Source organism: Lacerta agilis, chromosome 3 (genome assembly GCF_009819535.1).
Source record: "Lacerta agilis isolate rLacAgi1 chromosome 3, rLacAgi1.pri, whole genome shotgun sequence".
NCBI classification, from domain to species: domain Eukaryota; kingdom Metazoa; phylum Chordata; class Lepidosauria; order Squamata; family Lacertidae; genus Lacerta; species Lacerta agilis.
The window spans coordinates 40,691,799-40,715,789 of record NC_046314.1 but is presented as its reverse complement, the minus strand read 5'-3'; the positions used below and the strand labels follow the sequence as shown (position 1 = coordinate 40,715,789).

General features: G+C 42.3%; 1 protein-coding gene across 1 annotated transcript in view; it reads right to left on the bottom strand.

The window, feature by feature from the left end:
* Positions 1–23,991, bottom strand: part of LOC117044565 (ankyrin repeat domain-containing protein 6-like) — a 53,004-nt gene that overhangs the window by 4,870 nt on the left and 24,143 nt on the right. Inside the window, exons 2-4 of the mRNA XM_033145383.1 lie at positions 13,300–13,564; positions 4,068–4,166; positions 1,196–1,447 (exon numbers count right to left, since the gene is read on the bottom strand). Coding sequence (XP_033001274.1) covers positions 1,196–1,447; positions 4,068–4,166; positions 13,300–13,419 — 471 coding nt within the window. The 5' untranslated portion in view covers positions 13,420–13,564. The remainder of the gene's footprint in view (positions 1–1,195; positions 1,448–4,067; positions 4,167–13,299; positions 13,565–23,991) is intronic.

Here is a 23,991-nt window from a genome sequence, read left to right as displayed (position 1 = left end):
CCAAAGCCTTCTAAATGGCGCTGCTCAAGAGCCAGCTGTTGCAGAAATAATGGATTAGGCTGATGATTGTTTCATAACAAAAGACCCACTTGCTCACCCGCTTGATAGATTTTTGTTGTAACAATTATTTTAATTAGATCAGAGTGACAGCAACAAGAAAAACTAATGTAGTTCATTAAAGGACTTATTAAACATACTGGCATTTGAGGAAGACAACATCTGCTCTGGGAACCATTTCCCTCCAATTAAAAGGAATCTCAAGTCACAAACAGAAATATGCATTTCAGTGCAATAACAAAGAGAGTAATTGAAAGACAACCAACATCAAGATAGAAAATTGTTTTATAAATAGTTGTCCAGGCCCGCTTGCTTTGGCTATCAAAGTCATGTGTTCTGTTGTACAATAAATCAGCTACATCCGTATATATCCACAAAGGATAGCACATAAGAATGACTAGGAGTGAAGTGGGTCTTTTCACTTGACACAAAAGAGTGCAACAGTGTTCCCAAAACATCATGGGAAATAATTAAAGCTCTGTTCCTCCCCTAGTCCTGACTGCATCATGTGCTACGGAGGATGAAGGTGGACAAATGAAGAGGAAATTGTGCATTGTTAATTGCTGTGTGCACCACCATAAAATAAATCTCCAATTAGCCAAAACTAGCCAATAAGAGCCACCCTTGAGGCACAGTACTCTATTAGCAAAAGGTATACCCGTCTACCCTCCATTATTTTCATGCAGAAACTATTTTTAAGTGCAAGGTCATTCATAGCTGGCCAGTGACTTTTATGAGTCCAGAACTGTACAACAGATCAGGGATAGGGAATATATTGAACAAGGGGTTGCTGGACCACAACTTCCATCATCCATGATCACCGGCCAGGCTAGCTGGGGTTGATGGAAGATGCAAGCTCAACAACACCTGGCGGGCCACAAGATCTCCACCTCTGCTTTAGATTTTGGCAATGCAAGCAATTCCCAGGAAGCATTTCCTTTAAATATGGTAACCACAAAACATTTAGTGGGACTCTTGTGTGAAAAGGACACAGGTAGGTAACCTTTTGGCAAAGCATCATTTTGAAAAAGCCAGACATGCAACCATGCACTTTTAAAGTAGCTCTGACATGCCAGATGGCCAATCCAAATGGTACATGCAACTGTGTCGCAGAGAAGCTAAAGTTAACAGTTCTAACCTCCTTCTCTCTTTGCAATCTTCTAGGATCTTTTCTAGCCTTTCTCCTCTGTTTTTTCTTATCTTTTTCTTCCTTGACTTCTGTAACCAGGGCCACTTTTCCCTTGACTATTTCTGAGGTATGTGCTGTATGAACACTCATTGACCAATCAGAGATGGCATCAGGATTCCAATAAGGGCTTGCAGGATTAGCAGGGAGAAGGAAAGAGTTACTTCTTGGGGTTTCATACTCTACAGAGCTGGTCTCCACAGGCTGAAATTCATAATAATCCCATTCAAGGCCACTGGAGGTCATTCTTCAACTAATGATAAGGTCTTTTACAATATGTTAACGATCAACATCTGTAGAACATGAAGTCAGCATTTTAAATCCTCCACAACATTTTAAAGAGTTTCTTTATGCTATGCAACATTTGGCAGATGGAAAATTAATTGGACAATTATGTATTTACTACATAGGATATAAAAACAATATAGTTATTGACTTTCACAGTTCACTGGGGGGGGGGAACAGGACATAGGACAGTCTTTTGAAAGCTGGTAATATTTGCAATCCAGGAGGCCACAGAACTATGTTTCTAAGTCCACATTTGCAAATTCTTTCTGGTGTACAACAACCACTGTTGTCTAGTTGCTGGAGTGTTGCTACCAAGAATGAGGAGACCCAACTTCAAATCCTCAATCAGCTATGAAGCTTAATGAGTGATCTTAGGCCAGTTAGGTAGCCTGCTTCACAGGGCTGTTGTCATGATAAACTTGCACACCACACCTTGAACTCCTTGAAGGAAATGTGGAATATAAATGCATTCAATCAATAAAAGAGGTACAAATATCTCAGGTGGGATGTAAATGGATTTTTAAAAAAATCCACAGTGACCTTGAGTGAAATCCAATGTTAGCCATACCCAGAGCAGATCCACTGAAAAACTCAATGAACTTAAGTCAAGCTCTGAATACGACCTACCCTGTTTCTCCTAAAATAAGACATAGCCATAAAATAAGCCATAGCAGGATTTCTATGCATTTGCAAAATATAAGCCGTTCCCCAAAAATAAGCCATACCCCGAAAATAAGCCATAGTGACGTGGTACCTCCCATTAAAACAGCCTGGAGAGGCGTGGCTATGCAGCGTACCGATGCGACCCGGTTAAAATAAGACATCCCCTGAAAATAAGCCATACTGTGTTTTGTTGAGCGAAAAAATATATAAGACGGTGTCTTATTTTAGGAGAAACACGGTAGTTGGATACAACAGTTGGATTTCATCTATGCTAACTACTAGCTGGAGGAAAACTACAGGAAGAGAGAACAGGGGCGTAGCAAGCCTCTGCGCTGCTGGGGCGGTGGCGGCGCAGAGGCACTCCCTTGGGGGAGGGGCACAACACCTGCGTCGTGACGTCACGACGCACGTGGATGCTGCTGAAAGGGGGAATTTCCCCCTTTCCGCGGCTTTTTTTCTGGGGGCGGGCCAGCAAGGAGGGGGTGTCACTGGCATGACACCCACTCCTTGCTGGCCCACCCCCACCGAAAAAACCGCTGGCCCACCCCCCCACCCGCCGAAAAAATGCGGCGGAAAGGGGAAAAGGCGACATGCCCCCGTTTGGGGCCCACCCAACGGGGTGGGGAGGGCGGCCAATGTGTCACCCCCCCTCCCCTGGAACTTGGGCGGCCCCGCCCCCCCTTGCTATGCCCCTGAGAGAGAATATGATTACTTCCTCAAATGAATATACCTACTCTATAGAACTTGTACATCATGTGACTTTCAATATTAAAACCACTTTTCCCCCAGCTAGTAAAAGTTTGTTTGAGCGCAACAATATTCATGCCGCACAGGTTTTTTGAGAGTCCAATTCTGCCAAAAATATGAAAATAAAGGCTGCTTTCAACGTTTGTTTTTTAATGTTAAGGCTGATCACAATATATTAGTTCAATGAATGGCAAAGAACCATCCACTAGGAGTACAAAAATAGAGTGATTTCCACGCCATAAAGCATTTTGGTTCCGCTCAGAAATGTCCTGAGCATTATAAATGTAAGCATTCTTGTCATGGGTTTCACACCCCTGAATGGCATGAATGATGTGATGGTGGGTGGTGGTAAGAGTTTCCAGCTCTAAGAAAAGTGGAACCAAAAAGAACAGCAGTGAAAAGGATGCATAAGGTTCAGGGCTGAGAACTCAGCTCCCTCAAAGCACTGATTTCACATGGAAGGTTTGCAGATGTGAACATTCAGCACAGGTTAGCTCTGAGCTTCCTGGAGGAAGGACAGGCCTGTGAAATCTAATAACACTTGGTGTCTGTCCGACACAGTATTGAAAAACCTTTTACTGTTCTCTGAAAGGCAACATCCACCCTTTATTTATGCTTAAAATTTGAAAAGGAATCTGGCAAAACGATCCTTGCAGATTTTTAAAATATGCCCCAAGGCACTCATCTACAGGACCACTGTCTTTGACCATCCCAGTTACACACTGTCCTATAAAGCTTTAAAATTAGGGTCTTCCAGATAGGGGTTTATTGTGGAATCAATGCTTCTCCTGCATGCAGGGTTTTGTTGTTGTTGTTTGCAGTATCCACACAACTTTGTCAGCATCAAAATGCCAACCTGTATCTCCCCCTCCACACAAAATAATAATAATAATGGTTCAGATTTACACTTTCTGTGTAAAATCCAACGTGGGGGAAAAGCCTGTTGCCAATGAACCGTCTGCAATATTAAGCTGCCATCTGGAAGTACCCTTAGTAAACAAAGCAAACATCTGTTTTGAAACAGAATCAGTCTCCAAAAGGAGACAACTTGTTGCAGTGTTCTTTGGACTGCTAACACAGAGACGGAAGGGCTTTCCCTGGTGTAAGAATGGTTAGAACTACTCACATCATCCTGAAGATCCACATCGCAGCCTGCTTTGAGCAAAATCTGGGCAACGCGGAGATGACCCTTATAAGCCGCAAGATGGAGAGGTGTCCTCCCATGCTGTAAAGCAGAAGGTAGCAATTGCTGAAAATTTTTTAAAGCCAGTTGCTGGTACACAGCATGTTAGCAACCTTATTTGAGAGACATTCCTATTAGATAAATATTGCAATACTACCAACTATATGTATTTACAAATGTACGGCCTCTCTTCATATTCATGTACCTGCACTTCTCTCTAGGAGTATCAGATGCTCCTAATTTCCATTGTTCACCCACACTTTCATTTCCCACTAGAATTCCATTTTAGGCCAGCAAACCAACTTCGATCTAGAAAGTGTTCCCTCTATAGATGCTGGTGCATATGGAACAAACAAACCAGTATTAAGCAATGTGAAGTCCATTTATCTCAATGGAAGGGATTTAAGCAGGTGTTTAACTGTACAACAGAAAGCAATGGAACTCAAAGTGCAATCTGAAGCATGTCTACTCTGAAGTAAATTCTACAGAGTACAATGGGACTTACACCCAGATAAATTGCAACTTTTAAAATTGATTAATTTTGCCCATATAATTTTATTGACTTTATTTATCATTATTATCCTTTGGAGTGAGCACAGAAATCATTCATAGTGAACAGAAAGATCTATGAACATTGAAATGACATAAAACAATCAATTTCATACAGTGGAACCTTGGTTTTCAAACGTAATCCGTTCCGGAGGTCCATTTGACTTCCAAAATGTTCGAAAACCAAGGATCAAAGGGTTGTCAGCAAGTTCAATGGGGAAAAAATGAAAAATGCGCATCGGAAGCCGTTTGACTTAGGAGATGCGTTCGAAAATGGAAGCATTCACTTCCAGGTTTTTGGCGTTCAGCTTCCGAAATGCTCGGCAGCTGAGACATTCGAAAACCGAGGTTTGACTGTAAGAATATAGGATGAGTCCTGCTGGATCAGGCCAAAGACCCATCCAGTCCAACATTCTGTTCTCACAGTGGCCAGCCAAATATCTATGGAAACCAGAAGCTGACCTCCACCCCTGCATTATCTGTTGTTTTCAGAAAAGAATGAGTGTAGAAACAGGAAGTGCAGCTATCAAGATACACACTTTTTATTTAAATAAAACAAAAAGCCCACCAAGCAATCATAAAAACATAAACAAAAGGCAGGAAGACCTTTTTAAAAAAAACTATCAACAGAACTACAAATTAAGCCAGGAAAGGCTGGGAAAAGAGAAAGGTCTGCATTGCACCAAAAATGCAACAAAACAAGGCATCAGATAGACCTCTCTGTGGAAACAATTCTATAATTGGGGCACCACACGATGAACAATTTGGGATCATGAACTGATTGCAAAGTTAGATGTTTCTTGTAATTAGGGATATAGGCCTACTAATCAGCACACTGGCTAGTTGAACAAACCGAATGGAACTAAACATCCACAGAAGTGACAATCAAATAATGTCCACCTGAACTCCAATTAAGTTTCACTGAATTACTGCTCAAAGTCTCCAAAATTATACTTTTGGGGGCGGGATAGGGGATATGTCCCTCTATCAACAAGGAGATAGCTTTTTCTCTTTTTCAGGTGTAATGATAAGTAAAACCACTGCTTTGCCCATCATTGCCTCCTTTTCTGCCTCCACTGCCTTGGGTGGCCAGTTCTGCATTGCCAAAAAAGAACACACCGCACACACACACAAAAAAGAGGACATATCTTTCCATAAATTGTGCATATGCTTGCATATATGTATGCACCTAGATGCACATTTCGAAAGAATCACTAGAAAGATAATACCGGTAAATGTCACCATAGTGGGGAAGAAGCTACCCAGGGCGGTCTATGTACCCGCCTAATCTGCTGCCTAGTTGCAACTTTAACCCTTCTCTCCCTTCTTATAGTTCCTTAACTTGAAACCACACTTGGATGGATTACTCTTTAAGAAATAGTGGTCCTCTGTAGAACACATGGCCACCCTAACACAACCACCTTGGACAACAGAATTCCAACCAGCTCAACAGCCACTTACGGCGGCAGCATATACATTAGCTTTGCAGCAAAGTTACACAGATCCCATAGGAAGATACATGGCATGGAGTCACATCAGGGGCTGGGACTTGTGACAGCATCTTGATGTTGCCACCATCACCACTGATGATTGGTGACCACCTTGCATAACATCATGGCTGGCAGGTGTTGGCGGAGTTGCCAGAAATACTTGTGGGAGTGGCTGGCTGTGTATTATGTTATCTCTTGCCTCTACAAGCACTGTTTTGCTTTTTACTTTGCTGCTGGGAGTGCATACGATTGTTACATTACATAGTACTGTACTGGTATAAAGGTTGCCAGCATAGTGAGATCATAATAGTGGTCAGCCCACAGCAGCATTTTGTTCTCATTTTCTGCTTGTCTGTTTTTTACTGTCCGTGGCTGATCTAACTGCAGCTTTGGGATATATTTAAAGGAAAAAAGCAAAACAAATCAGTCCTAAGGTTTGATTGCCATTCTAGAGATCATATGAAGACACACCTATGAGCAAAACAGATGTCCAGAATCCTCAGCTCTATCAGAAGATGGTGAATGGAACCAATGCTTGAAATTAACAAATCATCACAATCTATTTATCCATCCACTCTTCCCCTATCAGATAGTAATGGAAAGAGTCCTGGAATTAAAGAGTAACAAGATGATCTTGAAAAATGCAAGTGTGTCATTTAGTCAAAAAGAATGCCTTGTCCAATGGGAGTCTTCTTCCTCCAGGACCCTGTTTCAGATGACTTGGTCTAGTAAGGATACCAAGGTGGGTCTTTTTACTGGCAAGCTCTCTTACCTGGCTAAACATTTCTTTTGGAAGGCATTTGATCAAGTTTGTAACAGAATGCCATTTTAATCCCACTGTGATCTTCTACATTTGGACTATTTCAATTTAATTACACGGCTTACATGACTCCTGCCCTATAAAACAGAACATTCTTCCAATATGCTCTCAAACAGCTTTATTCCTGTGCATTTTGGTTTATTTCTCCAAAACTTTTTATTATAACTCACACTAATTTACTTGGTTCTGCAGCACAAACCACCCACCCATCCCCCATTTCAAAAAGTCTCAGGCAATGTGTGAATCTATTAACAGTTCTTAAATTCCACAAACAGAAAGCTGTAGCTTTGATAGCCACTTATACAAGTCTGATCTGATTCAAACAGGGCCTTTTCAAAGGCTATCATTAAAGGCAACAGCTGGTTGAAACCTTAGGAGTACATTTCCTTTTATTCTTCCCTGGAGAATAATATCCAGAACTTGACACTACTTTCAGCTGACTACATAGTAAGATGGTTCAAAGAATCTCTTGGCAATTTCTCTCTCTCTCTCTCTCTCTCTCTCTCTCTCTCTCTCTCTCACACACACACACCAAAGAACCTGAATTGATAAATGATTCAGAGATGCAAAACGTAGATCATAAATATGAATTCAAACAAGTTTAGCCCTGTAGTTAGTGTCGGCAATGTTTCACCCTATTAGGGCAAACGAAAAAGGACACATTTGCTGACTTCTACTTTTAACTATGGATTGTTATGACGACTCTCATTTTACATACCCATGGAAAAGAGGACATGTCCTGGAAAAAGAGGGCATGTGGCAACCCTTCCTTCATATGCTGTGGGTCCACAAACAGTGGAAGCAGCAGGGTTTTCTATAACCATATGAACTTGCCATGCCAGAGTACCTGTACATCATAGTCAGTAATAGTAATTCCCCAATAGTGCTTCCAGTTCCACACTTGATTTTGGGAGACTTGTGTTACCAGAGCTAGCACAGCACTAACATTTGGCAACAAGTCAGCACATGGCAAGTGAACATGGTTTATACTTCGAAGCTTACTTCCAACCCAACTAACAAAACTCTGTTTTGCTGGATTCTGATGCATCACAAATATTCCTGTCTGACATTGAATTTTCACAAGCACAATCTGAAAATTGAAAATGTTAGGGCTCGATCCTGCTTTCCACTTGTCCCACAGCTTTCCCCTGGGAAATCCAACACTTTACCACTGAATCAGAGCAAATGTCAATTGGGTTTTCCACTTTGCTCCAATTCAGTGATAAAGAGAGTGTTTCCCCAGGGGAAAGCAGCAGGACAAGCAGGAAATCACTCAGATCATTGTGTTCTAAGCACGGGACATGCAGGAAGTGTGGATGAGCCCTTAGGATTTAGGGAAGAAAGACCTGTGCCAGAAGGTACTTTTCAAAAAAAAATAAATGTTTTTTTAAATAAACCCTTCCAAATGGATAGTGGAAATGTGAATTCTGAAGTTTGCTGGGTGGGTAGGTGTGAGGTGGCACACAAGCAGCAATCTGTAATAAGGAGGTGAGGCTGTCGGAGAAAAGGAAGTAAACAACATGGTGTTGTCTGCCTGTAGGGCATAGAAAGAGATTTATACTCTACCACTAGCCAAGGGACCAGATAGAGAGGTCTTATCTAGGTGACAGAAACACTTTAAGAAAAAGAAAATTGTTTATGGCAGGCAGATGGAATGAAAGTGGTGGACATAACAGGTAGAAACAAAAGAAAGAAAGAAAAAAGAATAATTGACATAAATGGAAAAATTTGATACTTCCTTGAAAGGTCTAAAGCCAAGCAAGTTCATACACATTCTAGGAATGCTGTATGGTTTTGCTTTTGCTTACTTGGTGTTGTGTCATATGTATAACATGGCAAAGAGGCTGAAGATCCTTTGCCTCAGGGTAAATTTCCACATATTGGGATGGTAATTAATTTTTCAGTAAGGTGGGAACTCCCCCCACACACACATCTGCACCCGCACACACACACAAATACATTTTTACAAATGCTATTGCACACACACAACACACTGGGTGCGCATGGTGTGTGTACATCTATACAAAAATGTGAAGAATTACTTCTTACCATTATCTCTGTTAATTCACCCTAAGAGCCATTGCACGCACACAAATTATATGACCAAGTACACACAATTGATTTGATAAATGCAACATCCTTTATCCTGCGGCTGTATAACACCACCGTATCCACCACTTCTGCATGTCCTTTTCTAACTTCTTTTCCATGGCATTTACTTCTCCTCCATGTCTCTGCCAAAGCACACACTTCCAATCTCCAGACAACACTTTGCTGAAACATGCATATTACATCTTAACACATTTGTGGAAAACATTTCCTCCTTGTGTCTTAAAAGAGCATGGTGGCGGTGCCTGGTGGCCCGTTAAGGATGCATTACAGAGAGCTTCTGAGATACAGAGGTCAGTCCTGTGTTTCTCTTATTTCAGTTTAGTTATTTCTACCTCTGTCTCTATAAATATGTCCTGTTCCTTCAAGACATGGAGGCTGGAGCATCTCCACTCAAACAATCACCCCTAAACAATGGCATGGAAACAACCTATGTGATGAAGTAGCAGCATGTATCAACAGGGCTGAAGAAATAAGGAATGTTTTCTAATACTGATGAGTACATCAGAGCTTTCCAAACTTTTCACGTTGGTTACCCACTTTTTAGACATGCATCATTACATGACACAGAAATTCAGTTTTGCAAGCAAACTGGAGGTTAAACTAACCCCTTTCCAGCCCTGGGAGGAGCGCAGGGAGCCTTCGCCCAACACAATTTGGAAAGCTCTGCAGTACATGCTGAGCCTTTCTAAGTGTAATGCACTTACAGTAATGCATGGAATAGCCACCACAAGAAGGCTAGTAAGCTGACACTATATGACCACTGCAATGTGTAGACTGGCCCTAATTCAGGAATACCGGTAGTTCCAACAACAACAACAACAACAACAACAACAGTGTTAAGAGCAAGTTTAGGTAAATGTCTGAACTTGCACACATTTAAAAAAAAAATAGTTACTGGGCTTTGTATACTTGAATTGTCTTTTTATTAAACAGAACTTGCCCAGCTATATTGGCCTTCAGTCAAGAAAAAGGAAAACAGAAAGCTCTTTCAATTCCAGCAAGCTGAGACAACTATATTATTAGACCATGAAAGACCACGTTAATTCATGTGTTGCTGCTTCAAGTAAACAAGAAATCAAAAATGCTGTTTTCTTCCTTTCCGTTTAAAGAGTTCTGTTTGTACTAGCCTGAATTCAGCATGATTTGAATACTTCCATAACTGTTCCACTGTTTCCTCAGGGGTTTATATTTGTTATCTTTAGCCAGTGTGCTCTAAAAAAGGAGGAGGAGGAGTTTGGATTTGATATCCCACTTTTCACTACCCTAAGGAGTCTCAAAGTGGCTAACATTCTCCTTTCCCTTCCTCCCCCACAACAAACACTCTGTGAGGTGAGTGGGGCTGAGAGACTTCAGAGAAGTGTGACTAGCCCAAGGTCACCCAACAGCTGCATGTGGAGGAGCGGAGACACGAACTCCGTTCACCAGATTACGAATCTACCGCTCTTAGCCACTACACCACACTGGCTCTTAAGAAGATAAGGAGTTTATTCTAAAATCTGTTCAAATATTGGAAGTCATATGCCCTCACGAACATTCACCCTCTACAGATGGTCAGAAATCATGTGTGAGGGCTCAAAGTGAAGAGGGGAACAGAGGTGCATTTGATGACTCCACCCTCAGAGTCCCTCCCATTTGCCCACTCCTCCCTCTACCTTCCTGCACTGAGCCACCAGTGACACAAAAAATGGGCACTTTCTGGCACTGCAATACACTGTAATACTATTCGTTGGTTCAAATGGGAAAATTTCTTTTACAGGATTTATCTTACCCATTAAGATTGGACCCTGTAATGTCTGAACTCTGAGCTGTCTCCAGCCCTTAAAATTAGTGTGCGTTGAAAATGAACATTAGCAGCCTGTCAGGGAAATAATCTCAAAACATTTTTTCTACCTGCAAGCTTCCAAGATAACAACATGTCAGATGATGCTTCAAATCTTCTGGGAGAATAGGTTGATAGGGTCTATTCTGGAACTGAAGAACTAAAGAAGGAAATATTACTGGGGAAGAAGAAATGTAGCTTAGGCTTACTGCAAAGGGACTGAACTCCTACCCAAATGGATGAATATAAAAGAGTGGTTCAGTTAGGGAAAGACATTAGAACTGAACTGAGCTACACTTGTGCCTAGCACAGATTTTTAGGGCTTGCATACAGTGCTTTATATTGATCCTAACCCCATTCCACTGAAAGAGATTCTTCCATACCGCATTGATATCCTCCCTGTTTAGAAGTGCAGAACTGCTGCAGGAGTGGGACCTCACATTCCAATGCTAAGGTAATGTACATGTATATCCCTGCTATAAGCAAGTGCAGATGCAACAACAGTAGAAGATGTGTCTGTAATTTTCTTTTGGGTGTTCCTATAAAGATAGGTGAAGCCCTGTCCCAAATGGGAATTGGGAGAATGACTGCACTACACCTATGTAGCTACCAAATGTATAGCTCAAAGCTTTCTAAAATTATGCTACTTCTGAAGCAAGTCTAAAATTCATTCATAACTCACTCCAAGTTAAGCATTACAATATCCCATCTATTTCAAAGGGAAAACTAACTGCATGCTTCAGTCTCACCCATGAGGCTCTTTCTGCATGCTCATGACATTTTTCTGTTCAATTTGGCTTGCGCCTACAAGAACCATCACAATCAACTCTCAACGGGAATTGCACAAAACTCCAACCATTCTAGGAGTGTAGAGGCCTCCTCAAAGATCTGACAAGAGCATTTGTCTTCCTTGCTATTTATGTGGAACTGGCAAATGCACGGTCCATTCTTCTAAGGACACACTGCCCAGCTACCTATGTTGGATAGGCTAGTAGTTCCAGATGAATAGCCCTCTCTGAATGATGCTCAGCTGTTTGGGGCACCTTTGAGTTACAGACTGGAGCACAGACTGTCAGCATCCTGGGGGGTCCATCCCCACAACCTTTTCCAGGGTTCAGGAATACACACTGTCTATAGGGTGGTAGCATATACTGAAATCCAGTCATTCCTGGAGAAGGGCATTCCTCCCTAGAGAGCAACTGGAATCTTGCCCTGATGTTAGGACTAGCAGACATATTGAAGTTCTTGGTGCTTCCCAGGTGAAAAAAATCTCCCTCCTACCTATGTGTTAGGAAAGTGAGGGGAGGAGTACGAGAGGCGAGGTCAGTTGCCAAGAAGCCTGGAATGTTGTGCAAATTGGCTGTTCCCATATACATTTTTAGTATATGGGACGCACCTGAGGAAGGCCACCTCCACCTCCTGGTCACCACCCCCCCTTCAAGTATCTCTGATGCCATCCTTGTCCCACCTGCCATTAAAGACCCACAACTTTCATCCCACTCATGTTGAAGCAGCAGCGTGTGTTTAAACCACTGGCCTCTGGAAGAATGGAATAAAATCAACACAGGAGAAGCACCCTATTCCCAACTTCTTGGCTCCAGGCTAGGACAACATAAAATACAAAGACCCCCCCCCACCCTCCTTCCATGAGGAGAAATGTATATTTTGTCATTTTCCCATTTGTAAAAATATATGGTTGGAAAACAGTTTCGTTTCGAACAAGATTTTGGTGGAATTTGGAAGCTGGATTCAAAAATGCTAGATCAAAGTTTTCAAACCCTGTATCTCACCAGCCCCTTCCAAACATTAATTCTGAAAAAATCAGTAGGATTACACAGTATACTAGAAGCATTTACTATGTTCCCAGCCATTAGGGGATGAAAATTTTACTCACAGCCCTCTTCCCTAAAATATATTATTTACAGCTGGAGTAACATTCCCCAAGACAAACAGGATGCTCTCCTCCCTTTTAAAGCAGAGGAGGTGTTGTTATTTCCAGGCAGCCCCAGATAACTTCGTTTTGATTTCCCTCCCCCTACAACCATTAATTTTGCAGCTGCAAAATGCAGTGTGCACTTTTGAGAAAAAATATAGAAGTGGATTCACTGTTCAACTCTGCACATTGGTGATGCTCTAGGCTTCTTCCCCTTGGAGAAGGAAGAGCAGCAGAAAAAGAAGGAAAATTATTTCACATCTAAATGGTGTCTTATTTAAATGCAACTGGCCCAAGTTGGGGTGGGGGTGGGGAAATCAAATACTTTCGTCCGCACTACTTCCTCGAACAATTAGATTTTCAAAGCCCAAAGAACATTTATCAGAAAGAATGAATGGTTTGGGAGTGAGGTTAGTTCTCCATGAATTTGTAAGGAGTTTTTCTCTTGTTACCTTGGTAACGGCTACCTTGGCACCCTTGTTGATAAGCTGCACAACATTATCCAGTTGCCCTTTGTATGCAGCTATGAGAAGGCGTTCTGAAAGCACGGCGACCACATCCTGCTGGCTCATGAATTAGGAGAGAATGGATTTCAGGACAAGCTGTGGGCAAGCTCCTCCAGTCCAAAACAAAAGCTTCACATCAGTCCAACTGCAGTGCACAGAGGGACCCCAGTTTGGTGGAAGATTGGATCCGTTGCTATGCCATCTTCTGCATCTGTGTAAAGGGGGAGGGAGAGGGGAAGAAGAGACACAAAAACATACTCTCAGTCACATCATGGAAAACAAAACAGCAGCAATTACTCCTTTAAAAATTATTTGAAAAGCAGCAGAAGGAATGGCAAACAATACCTGGAAGACTGAAAAGCTAGAATGGTTGGATTCCTACATGCAACACAGAGGATCTGAGAAAGATATACTTTCGGAACATCCTTCTGCCGTCCATTTGTTTAACAGGAATATCAGTAGTTACAGTGCGTAAACGGCACTAGATTTCTAACTCCACCGCTGCGAATGCACGAAACCTGAGGGGAGAGGATGCGCTGCTCAGTAACCATCCTGCCTTCTCTTGCCACTCCAGGATGTTCATTTGTAAGCCTGCTTTCCCTCCACAGCCTTTCCATTAATGGACAGAAACACGGCACCTCCTCCCTTACTGGTGTACTCACTTTCACAGAGTACAACCTCCGGTGTGTAGGTATCAATCAATTATCTATGTCTAAATGTCTTCCAGCAGGAGTCTCGTGATTGTTAAGAATATCGTAAAACTGACTCGTTCGTGATCTCAATCAGCACAGCACTCTCAGGATCTGTTGCCAGAGAATACTCTTTTGGAACAGCAGCCAAAGAGCAAAAGTATCCCCCAATAATATGCAGGTTTTATGGCTATTCTGCTGTGATAATAATAATAATTTTATTATTTACACCCCACAACATCTCTAAAAACACAATAAAAACGTCAGTCCTTAAAAACTTCCCTAAACAGGGCTGCCTCCAGATGTCTTCTAAAAGTCAGATAGTTGAATAATAACAATAATACCCCGCCCATCTGGTTGGGTTTCCCCAGCCACTCTAAAAACATAACAACATATCTAAAAACATGTGAGAGTGAGGTGGTGGTGGGTTGTTGTTGTTTGTCGCAAATTTATTTACAAATATAACCATGTTTTAATTATCAGGGCAGATAAAATAATGAAGAGATTAGCACACTTTTCTTATCTGCCCACACAACACTTGACAAAATGGGTTACTCATTTTGCCATGGGGAACACAAAGAAGCTTTATGAAAGAAATGCCACAGCTCAGGGGTAGAGCACCTGCTTTTCGTGCAGAAGGTCCTGGGTTCAAATCCCTCGCATCTTCAGATAGGGCTGAGAAAGCCTCCTGCCTGAAACCCTGGAGAACTGCTGCCAGTAAATGCAGACAAAACTGAGCTAGAAGAAACAACGGTCTGATTCAGTTTAAGGCAGCGTCAGGGACTGACAGGGCCATGAAGAGTGTGTGGCAGAGGCAGCGGACCAGGAGAGGGGACCATTGGTACTTATATATCATAAACATCCCTTGGAACAAGTGAGACGGGACATTTATATACTATAATATGTCTTGTAAACATATATAATTAACTTTCATCACACATTAACACATGAAAAACTGTCTAGCAACACTCCCCAAGACTTGTAGAGAGGTGGAAGCTTATTTAACAGAATTCCTCAGTATTCCAACTTTACTAATGGCTAATGTCGCAAAGCTTTATACTCTTCTGCAACTCACCCCGCATTATCGCACCAATAATTTTCATTGAGGCATCACTAGAATCTTTTTCATTCCGTACAGTGATTTAGAGGTCCTGTCTTCTGGTCTCTTTTGCTGACTGGATCCTTTACCATCCTTTCAATCTTGCTTATTGTGGATTATACTAACTCAGCAGAACAGCTTTTCTTTAAACACTGTTTGAGGTCTCTCAGTATTTGGATGGCTGTCCACCACAGCCATTGCAACAGCAAGTGATGTAATGGGGGGGGGGGCTTGCCTTACTTGCATCTAGCCTTTCTGACAAAACAACAGACTTGCCTCTATCTTTCTCAAGTAAGATGAATTCTGCTACCTGCTACCCCACCCCCAAAAAAAGAATACTAAAAGGAAAAGGGGAAGAGAGAGACTATGCTACAACAGCAAGGAAAGAGTTAATCCTGTATGGGCTCAGGCTGCATCCACACTACAGCACATTTAAAGCACGCACACACCCCTGAATCCCAAGAACTGTTGATAATGAAGGGCGCTAAAAATTGCAGCTCTGTAGGGGTTAAACTAGTTCTCAGGATTTGCGGTGGGGGGTGTCCTCAGGATCTTGTCTAACCTATAGCTTGGTAAGAAACTAACTTTAATCTTTCAAATAAATACAAAGAAGTGTATGGATCACAAAAGGATAAACCACTCACTCTTGACCATGAAGTCTTTACCCTTGTCCTATGTCTGAGTTTCCAAATAATCTAGCTAGAATACAGGTAGATAGCAGTGTTGGTCTGCCATAGTCGAAACAAAATAAAAAAATCACTTCCAGTAGCACCTTAGAGACCAACTAAGTTTGTTATTGGTCTGAGCTTTCGTGTGCACGCACACTTCTTCAGATACACTGGAATCTGAAGAAGTGTGCATGCACACGAAAGCTCATACCAATAACAAACTTAGTTGGTCTCTAAGGTGCTACTGGAAGTAATTTTTTATTTTTATTTTATCTAGCTAGAAGTCATTGCTTTAGCAGGAGGCCATCATGATGCCTCTAAAGAGTCATGCTGAAACCTCTGGTTAACATCCGTTGATGCTAATTTGGTCTCAAATGGGAACAGGTGCTTAGTGCTGCAGTAAAGCAATAATAAAAGCTTTGCTGCCAATTGGTTTCCAGCCCCAATTCAAAGTCCTGGTTTGATCAATAACGCCTTATGTGGCTCAGGACTACAATACCTCAAGGACCGCCTCTTCCAGTATGAACCAGCCAGGACCCTGCTATAATCATCTTACTTGTGTGCTCTTTCCATGAGAGGTCTGGAAGGTGGCCACACGAGAACAGGACTTTTCTGTGGTGGCTCCCTATTTGTGGAATGCTCTCCCCAGGGAGGCTCACCTGACACCTTCCTTACATATCTTCAGGCGCCAGGCAAAAACATTCCTCTTCAACCAGGCCTTCAGCTTTCAGCTGCTAATTCCATCTATGGCCTTTCACCATCACCATTATCACTGTACGCTGCCTTTCCATAGTTAAAACCAGGCTCAAGGGGGCTTACAACATGAAAATATTTACATAATTACAAAAGTAGTCATAAACAATAAATAGAACACATCAAAAAAGATCGCAATCAAATTGAAGTTTCAGCATTAATCATAAGATCCAAAAACAATGTAACACAAAAACAGCAACAAAAAACCCCAACAACCCCCCCCCCAAACAATAGTATTATTATAGTATGTATTTTCTGTTTTGTGTTGTAAATCACCCTGTGGTCTCTTGATAAAGGGTGATATATTATTATTATTATTATTATTATTATTATTCCATACTCCCACCTTTATCAATATGAAATGACATGAGAAGATCTTAACACCGTGTGTGCGTTCAAATTCCTTAATGCACAAGTGCTCTTGAAATAACAAGCTAAAATCTGTGGCAAAAAAAGAAAGCCCCCCCCCCCAAAAGATAACCTGCCAGCTAGGAGGACACAGATTTAGCAATGAAAATCACTCTTCCTAATGCTGCTTATGAGAAGATATGAGAGAAAGCAAAAAGGATAGTTTGACTGACAAAAAGAATTAGTATTTCAGACCCACAGCAATGAGGCAATGATGTAATCAGCTTCCAGATAATGGAATCCAAGAATATCCCTCAATGACTCATTCACTGCCGCATCGACAGTTGAACAGGAGGGGAAAAGACATCTCGAAAGCAACAAGGATGGGTGGCTTTGAGATAAGGTTAGCAATGCCCAGGTTTTAGTCCTCCTTTTCAACACTGAATGTATACCACGAGTCAGTTCCAAGCTGAACTTTATTTAAGGAGAGATTGTATGTCCGACTAGACTGAACACACATGGGAATTGGGGAAATCATGGATGAAGCTCTGCTGCATTGAGGAATCATGAACGCCCCTTCTAAAACAAAACAAAAATGTTATGGAGATGGATAAACCTTGTGCACCCACACTTGTGTCATGTTGTTACTCTGCAGGCTGGCCAAACTGGACCAAGCTACATGTGACGCAAAGAAATCTGTGACAAGATCTCCCAATGTGTTTTTCTTTGTCTTCCAGAATGCACGCAGTAGGGGCATGGCTCTGGGGAAGGAAAGGTTAAACTCTTTCCCCATAAGAATTTTCCTCCCTCCCACAGTTTATATTAGCTGCAGAGAGGGGGCAGGGCACTGGTACCCAATACCCACATTGCATCTCTTCCCCCCCCCCCCGAATAATAGCAATTCATTAAGTTTCAAGTCGCCCCTTTCATGAAATTGCTGTGATGGGAAAAGTCAACTAAATAGAGGACCATGTAGCTGTTTTTGATTAATAAAAAAAATGACTCTGGGAGATCACGCCACAGATCTCCCGTGACGCTTCTTTTCAGCCCTCGTTTGCCCTTGTACTGTGTCTTTCTCCCTACTGCCATTGCCCATACAAAAAAGTGACACCATACTAGGAAAGTTTGTTTTTCAGGTTGCTTTTGCTTTTCAGTAAGATTCCCCCTGGGTTTCCCTGATTTTGATTTTATATTTAAAGGTAGACAAAAAGGATACTTGTGAAAGTGATAGCTTCATATAAAATGCCGAAGGACAAAAGCAGCTCACTCTTGGTTTATTTGGCCTCTCTTGCTGCTTCCGACCTGTTTGTATGTTCTGTAGAAAGCATGAATGCCAGGCTCATGTTCCCAGCCAATATCCGATTTTGCCATCATATCTGGAGCCAACCATGTTCTTTACTTAAGATTCGGCATAAGTTCAGGTAGTAGCAAGAACACAAATGAAAGCAATGGAGCATCAGGTAAAGGACAGCAGCAAAAAAAAAGATGGGTGGCGTGAATGAAATCCTAATGGGAAAATGCATAGGATTGGCAGACATATCGAAGGCTGACATCGGGTAGATATCTGAACAAGGCGGGAAAACATGTGGAGGTACATAAGCTTGGCTGAGTTACAAGAGCCTTTATAGGATTGGAGGAACGAACTAGGAATGCGAAATACTGTATTGATTGGCAATATTCACGCTTCATAAACGTTAACCATGAAAATGTACCAGCATGGGAAATAGGAAAGCAGTTTTGGTTAACTATGGTGTGCAATATCAGTTGCAGAAATGGAAGAAATGATGAATATGCACTTTATGTCATGTTTAAATATGTTGAGCCCACTCTACCATGATAAAGATGGAGTGGATTAATCATAGGATTCTGTTCCTTCACAATTCCTGGACTGCTGCAGGGAGAAACAGGCAGGATTAATCTAATAAAGAAGAGGCTAGGTTGGAGGCAGGGGCGGAGCAAGGGGGCGGGGAGGCATGCCACCCCGGGTAGCGCCCTGGGGGGGGGTGCCACTCAGGTTGGGGCCCGCCCCCCGCAATTGGCGCCTGCAGCCAGGGGCGAAAAAAAGCCGCTGAAAGGGGGCTTTCCCCCTTTCAGCAGCTTTTTTCGCCGCTGGGCTCCCTGGGCGGGCCAGCGAGAAGGGTGTCACGCCAGACACAAGCGTGACGCCCCTCCTCGCTGGCCCGGGCAGAGGCGTCGCTCCGTGCGCATGTGTCATGATGTCATGCGCACGGAGCGACGCCCCGCCCCCGGGGGTGCCGCTTGGCTTGCTGCCACCCAAGTGGCTCACTATGCCCCTGGTTGGAGGTCCTTCAGGACCAAGGTGATGTTGCCTCTTCTTATATCAAGGTCAGCCTCAGGTTTGAGGGTTCTTGGGCCCCAGGCCACACCCCACAATGCCCATGTCCCATACCCTTCCTGGGTGCCTTTATCTGGCTGGAATCTGTCCTTCGACTCTTTCTTTGCCTGAACAGAGTATCAGCAGTTGTGGGTGTGTGCAGAAAGTGCCAACTTTTACATGGCTAGAATGTACAAAAGAATGAAATCCATTGCTCTGCACGCTTTTGCCTCTGGTTCCACTCAGTTTTTGCCTTAGACCCTACCCACCGCTGGTGTGTGCCCCACCTACCTCTGAAGGTTGCTCATGAGGAAATGGAATCCTCCAGCTGAAAAAATGTCCCCCAAACCTATTTTACAGTAAACAGTACTTGGTCACATCTGATAAATGCCATTTCACTCACGAAAATTATGCAAGGTCAATATGTACAAAAACTGAGAACATTAAGGACACGGTCTTAGTTGTGCTTTTAATGAATTTTGCTCTTAACGTTATGCTAAAATCAATCATTATGATCTAAGGCAAGCAGTGCTGCCAAGAAAATCATAAATACATTTTATAACTTTCTATTTGTGGCCTAATTTTTCAACTTCGCTGCCAGCCTGAAAAGGGTTTCATTTGAAAAAGGACACTCTGTTTCTACAGAACATCATGACGCGCTATACAATATCAGCTGACCAGTGGAGTAATTGAATTCTGCTTCTTTAAAAATAGAAACACAACACACTCAAGTAGTTAATTTAATCTCCAGCAGTTGTTACAGAATTCATTATTTTCGAAGCAGATTTTTTAAAAGCACATCTGTATTATACACAAAGGAAAACTACACTTTATAGACTAGGATCACACAGCTAGCCCCCCATGTCAAAGGCAGGAGCCGGGAACAGAGGGTGGGGATCTCAACTTCTGTACTTTTTTCAGACCAAGAGATGTAACACCACCTGCTACAGCATCAGGGTAACTGATGGGCTTTACTTGCTAGGGTGATCCAAAGGAAAAGAGGACATGGGCTCTGTTCCTTCCAGCAGCACGTAAGAGAATGAATTCCAGCAGGGTTAGAAAAAGGAACAGGAGAGCAGAGTGTCTCTAGTAATCAATTTGCATTCCTGGGCAGAACTCTTAAGAAACATAATGCCATGATTCATTTATGGAAAAGGAAATTTCAAAGTATGGTTTTGCATCTGTTTGCTTTCCCAACACAAGCCAACAGTCAATCTGCTAATGGCACTTCTTCTTTTGCATGAGAATGATTTTCCTTTTTATCCTGTAGCTGGCTCACAGTTCAGGGAAGGTTGTAGCTGCCACAAAACACAGACTACTTGTTCGCACACACAAAAACAACCACCCAAATTATGACTTGCTGGGACCATGCAAACATGTGGGTTTCCCAGAGAGGAGCTTCTGGGTCTTTTTACTCTCATGCCTTGTTTTATATTTGCTCCTTTGTCCAAAAGGAAAAGATTCAAATAATGCTTAAGGAGACATTTATTCCAGACACATTTTCAGCATGTATTTCTTTCTGCCTCTTTTCTCTCCCTCCTCCCATCTCCTCCTCAACTCAAACTTATTAAACACCAAATCATAATCAATAATTTTAAGGGTTTTTTCTACAATCAAGCAGTAAATAGATTTTATTAAATAAATAAGTAAGTAAGTAAGTAAGTAAGTAAATAAATAAATAAATAACAGACTACAACGCCATGCTATGGTTTGGATTAGGATACCACCCGAACTGGGCTCGTGCTTTCTCCTCTCAAACCATGTGCTATAGCCATGGTTTGTTCTTCACTGTACCTCATAAGTTAGCAAAGAGAGAGCTTAGCCATGGGCCAGTGTTTGGATTACACGCTAAGCCAAACCTTGGCTTAGTTCAAGGGCGGTGCAGCAGCCCAAAGGATCAGAGACAAAGCAAGCTCCTTTCTGGGAGCCTGCACATTTGCATGGTACCAATAATAGTTTGGTTTACTATGCTGAATGGTCTTTCTTGTGGGGTAAATTCCAGGTTGGTTGTTTTTTTTTTTTCCTGGGAAGGTTGCAGTTGACCCCACTACATGCAATTCTCTCATCAAAGAAGAGTATCTGATGCTCTGGCAGCCTCCTTCCCAGCAAGTACTATTTTAGTGAAGCATCAGAAGAACAAGGGGCCCTCATAGCCAGAACTCCTCCTCAGAAAACAGTATTTCAGCCCAGGTAGCCTATAAAAGATGAAGTCATAAATTCCCTAAATATGACAACTTTGTCAGTCAGGAGCCTGTTCTTTATTGTTTAGAACAGGCTTCCTCAACCTCAGGCCTCCAGATGTTTTGAGACTACAATTCCCATCGTCCCTGACCACTGGTCCTGCTAGCTAGGGATCATGGGAGTTGTAGGCCAAAAACACCTGGAGGGCAGAGGTTGAGGAAGCCTCGTTTAGAAGCTCGGCTTCCAACAAGCCTTATAGACACCCACTTCCTACATCAACCAGATTAAGAAATCCCTCTGCCTTTCCCCCCACAACCTTACAGCACATTACCTTTCGTCTCCATATATTACAGTTAACAATCAAGGCAAAGATGAAAAGTGCCTGCACAATATAACCTCTATTTTCATGGCAGCTGAAGCAAGGCCATATTCCTGAATCACCCTCCGTTTCTGGCAGATGGAGTTCTAAATTTCTAGTTTCATATCCACATTTTGAATGGATGGCTGCTCATGAATAGGATTTTAGGCAGACACAGACAAGATAGGGCCTAACAAACCCCTGATGGCCCAGGGTTCCCTGACAGTTTATTTTTTGTTCTGACCCTTCCAGTCTTTCTGTGTTCTCGTTTCTTAATATATGCATCTCTGCTTATTAGGGTGATTTCCCCGCTTCTACGCAAATGAGGAAACGAACTGAAGCAGGTGCTTGACACCAGTCAGACTTTGGCATTGGACCCCTGCCAACCCTACTGGCAGACTACTTAGCATAAGAGGGGGATGAACAGATTGGTTTTTTTCCCCAGGGAAAGAAAGGGTCAATACAAGAAGAAACTTGTCTTTGTCAACCCAAGCAAGTTCACCCTTTCTGCCTTAGCTGTGGAGATCTGTAGGCCTAATTCATGCCTTTGGCCAATAACAATGTGCACCATTGACATGGCCTGTAGGCCTACTAGGCTTTTCAAATACAATGATATCTGATATGTACCCATCTCCACACAATATTTTTTTACCCTGAAGACCTTTGTACCACATTGCGTAATCTCCACTGCAAAGTTTTAAGTGGCATTAATGAATATACCTAGATTAGTAATTGTGCAAATACAAATATAGAACAGCAACTTACTGGCATGTATCTTGGTCTACAGTAAAGATTACCCACTTTTGAAATAGAAGTGTGTAATATTCAAATAAACTAATAATAAACTACATATTTACTCAAGAGTAAGCCTTACTGTATAAAATCAGGCTGACTCCAAGGTATATACGTAGTACACAACTGCAGTCTAAAATTATTGAAATTGATTGTATGTTTGTGGATTTGAATCGTGTTCTGTTTTCAATTTGCACATTACAGACAAAGGTAAACCAGCTTCTGTTTACTCAGTAAACTTTAGTGCAACAAGGCTAGAATTCAACCCAATCCATGTATCATAGAATCATAGAATCCTAGAGTTGGAAGAGACCACAAGGGCCATCCAGTCCAACCCCCTGCCAAGCAGGAAACACCATCAAAGCATTCCTGACAGATGGCTGTCAAGCCTCTGCTTAAAGACCTCCAAAGGAGACTCCACCACACTCCTTGGTAGCAAATTCCACTGCTGAACAGCTCTCACTGTCAGGAAGTTCTTCCTAATGTTTAGGTGGAATCTTCTTTCTTGTAGTTTGAATCCATTGCTCCGTGTCCACTTCTCTGGAGCAGCAGAAAACAACCTTTCACCCTCCTCTATATGACATCCTTTGATATATTTGAACATGGCTATCATATCACCCCTTAACCTTCTCTTCTCCAGGCTAAACATACCCAGCTCCCTAAGCCATTCCTCATAAGGCATCGTTTCCAGGCCTTTGACCATTTTGGTTGCCCTCTTCTGGACACGTTCCAGCTTGTCAGTATCCTTCTTGAACTGTGGTGCCCAGAACTGGACACAGTACTGTATTCCAGGTGAGGTCTGACCAGAGCAGAATATAGTGGTACTATTACTTCCCTTGATCTAGACGCTATACTCCTATTGATGCAGCCCAGAATTGCATTGGCTTTTTTAGCTGCTGCATCACACTGTTGACTCATGTCAAGTTTGTAGTCTACCAAAACTAGATCCTTTTCACATGTACTGCTCTCAAGCCAGGTGTCACCCATCCTGTATTTGTGCCTTTCATTTTTTTTTTTTTTGCCCAAATGTAGTACTTTACATTTCTCCTTGTTAAAATTCATCTTGTTTGCTTTGGCCCAGTTGTCTAATCTGTTAAGGTCATTTTGAAGTGTGATCCTGTCCTCTGGGGTATTAGCCACCCCTCCCAATTTGGTGTCATCTGCAAACTTGATCAGGATGCCCTCAAGCCCATCATCCAAGTCATTGATGAAGATGTTGAATAAGACTGGGCCCAAGACAGAACCCTGTGGCACCCCACTAGTCACTTCTCTCCAGGATGAAGAGGAGCCATTGATGAGCACCCTTTGGGTTCGGTCAGTCAGCCAGTTACAAATCCACTGAATGGTAGCATTGTCTAGCCCACATTTTACCAGCTTCTTTACAAGAATATCATGGGGCACCTTGTCAAAGGCCT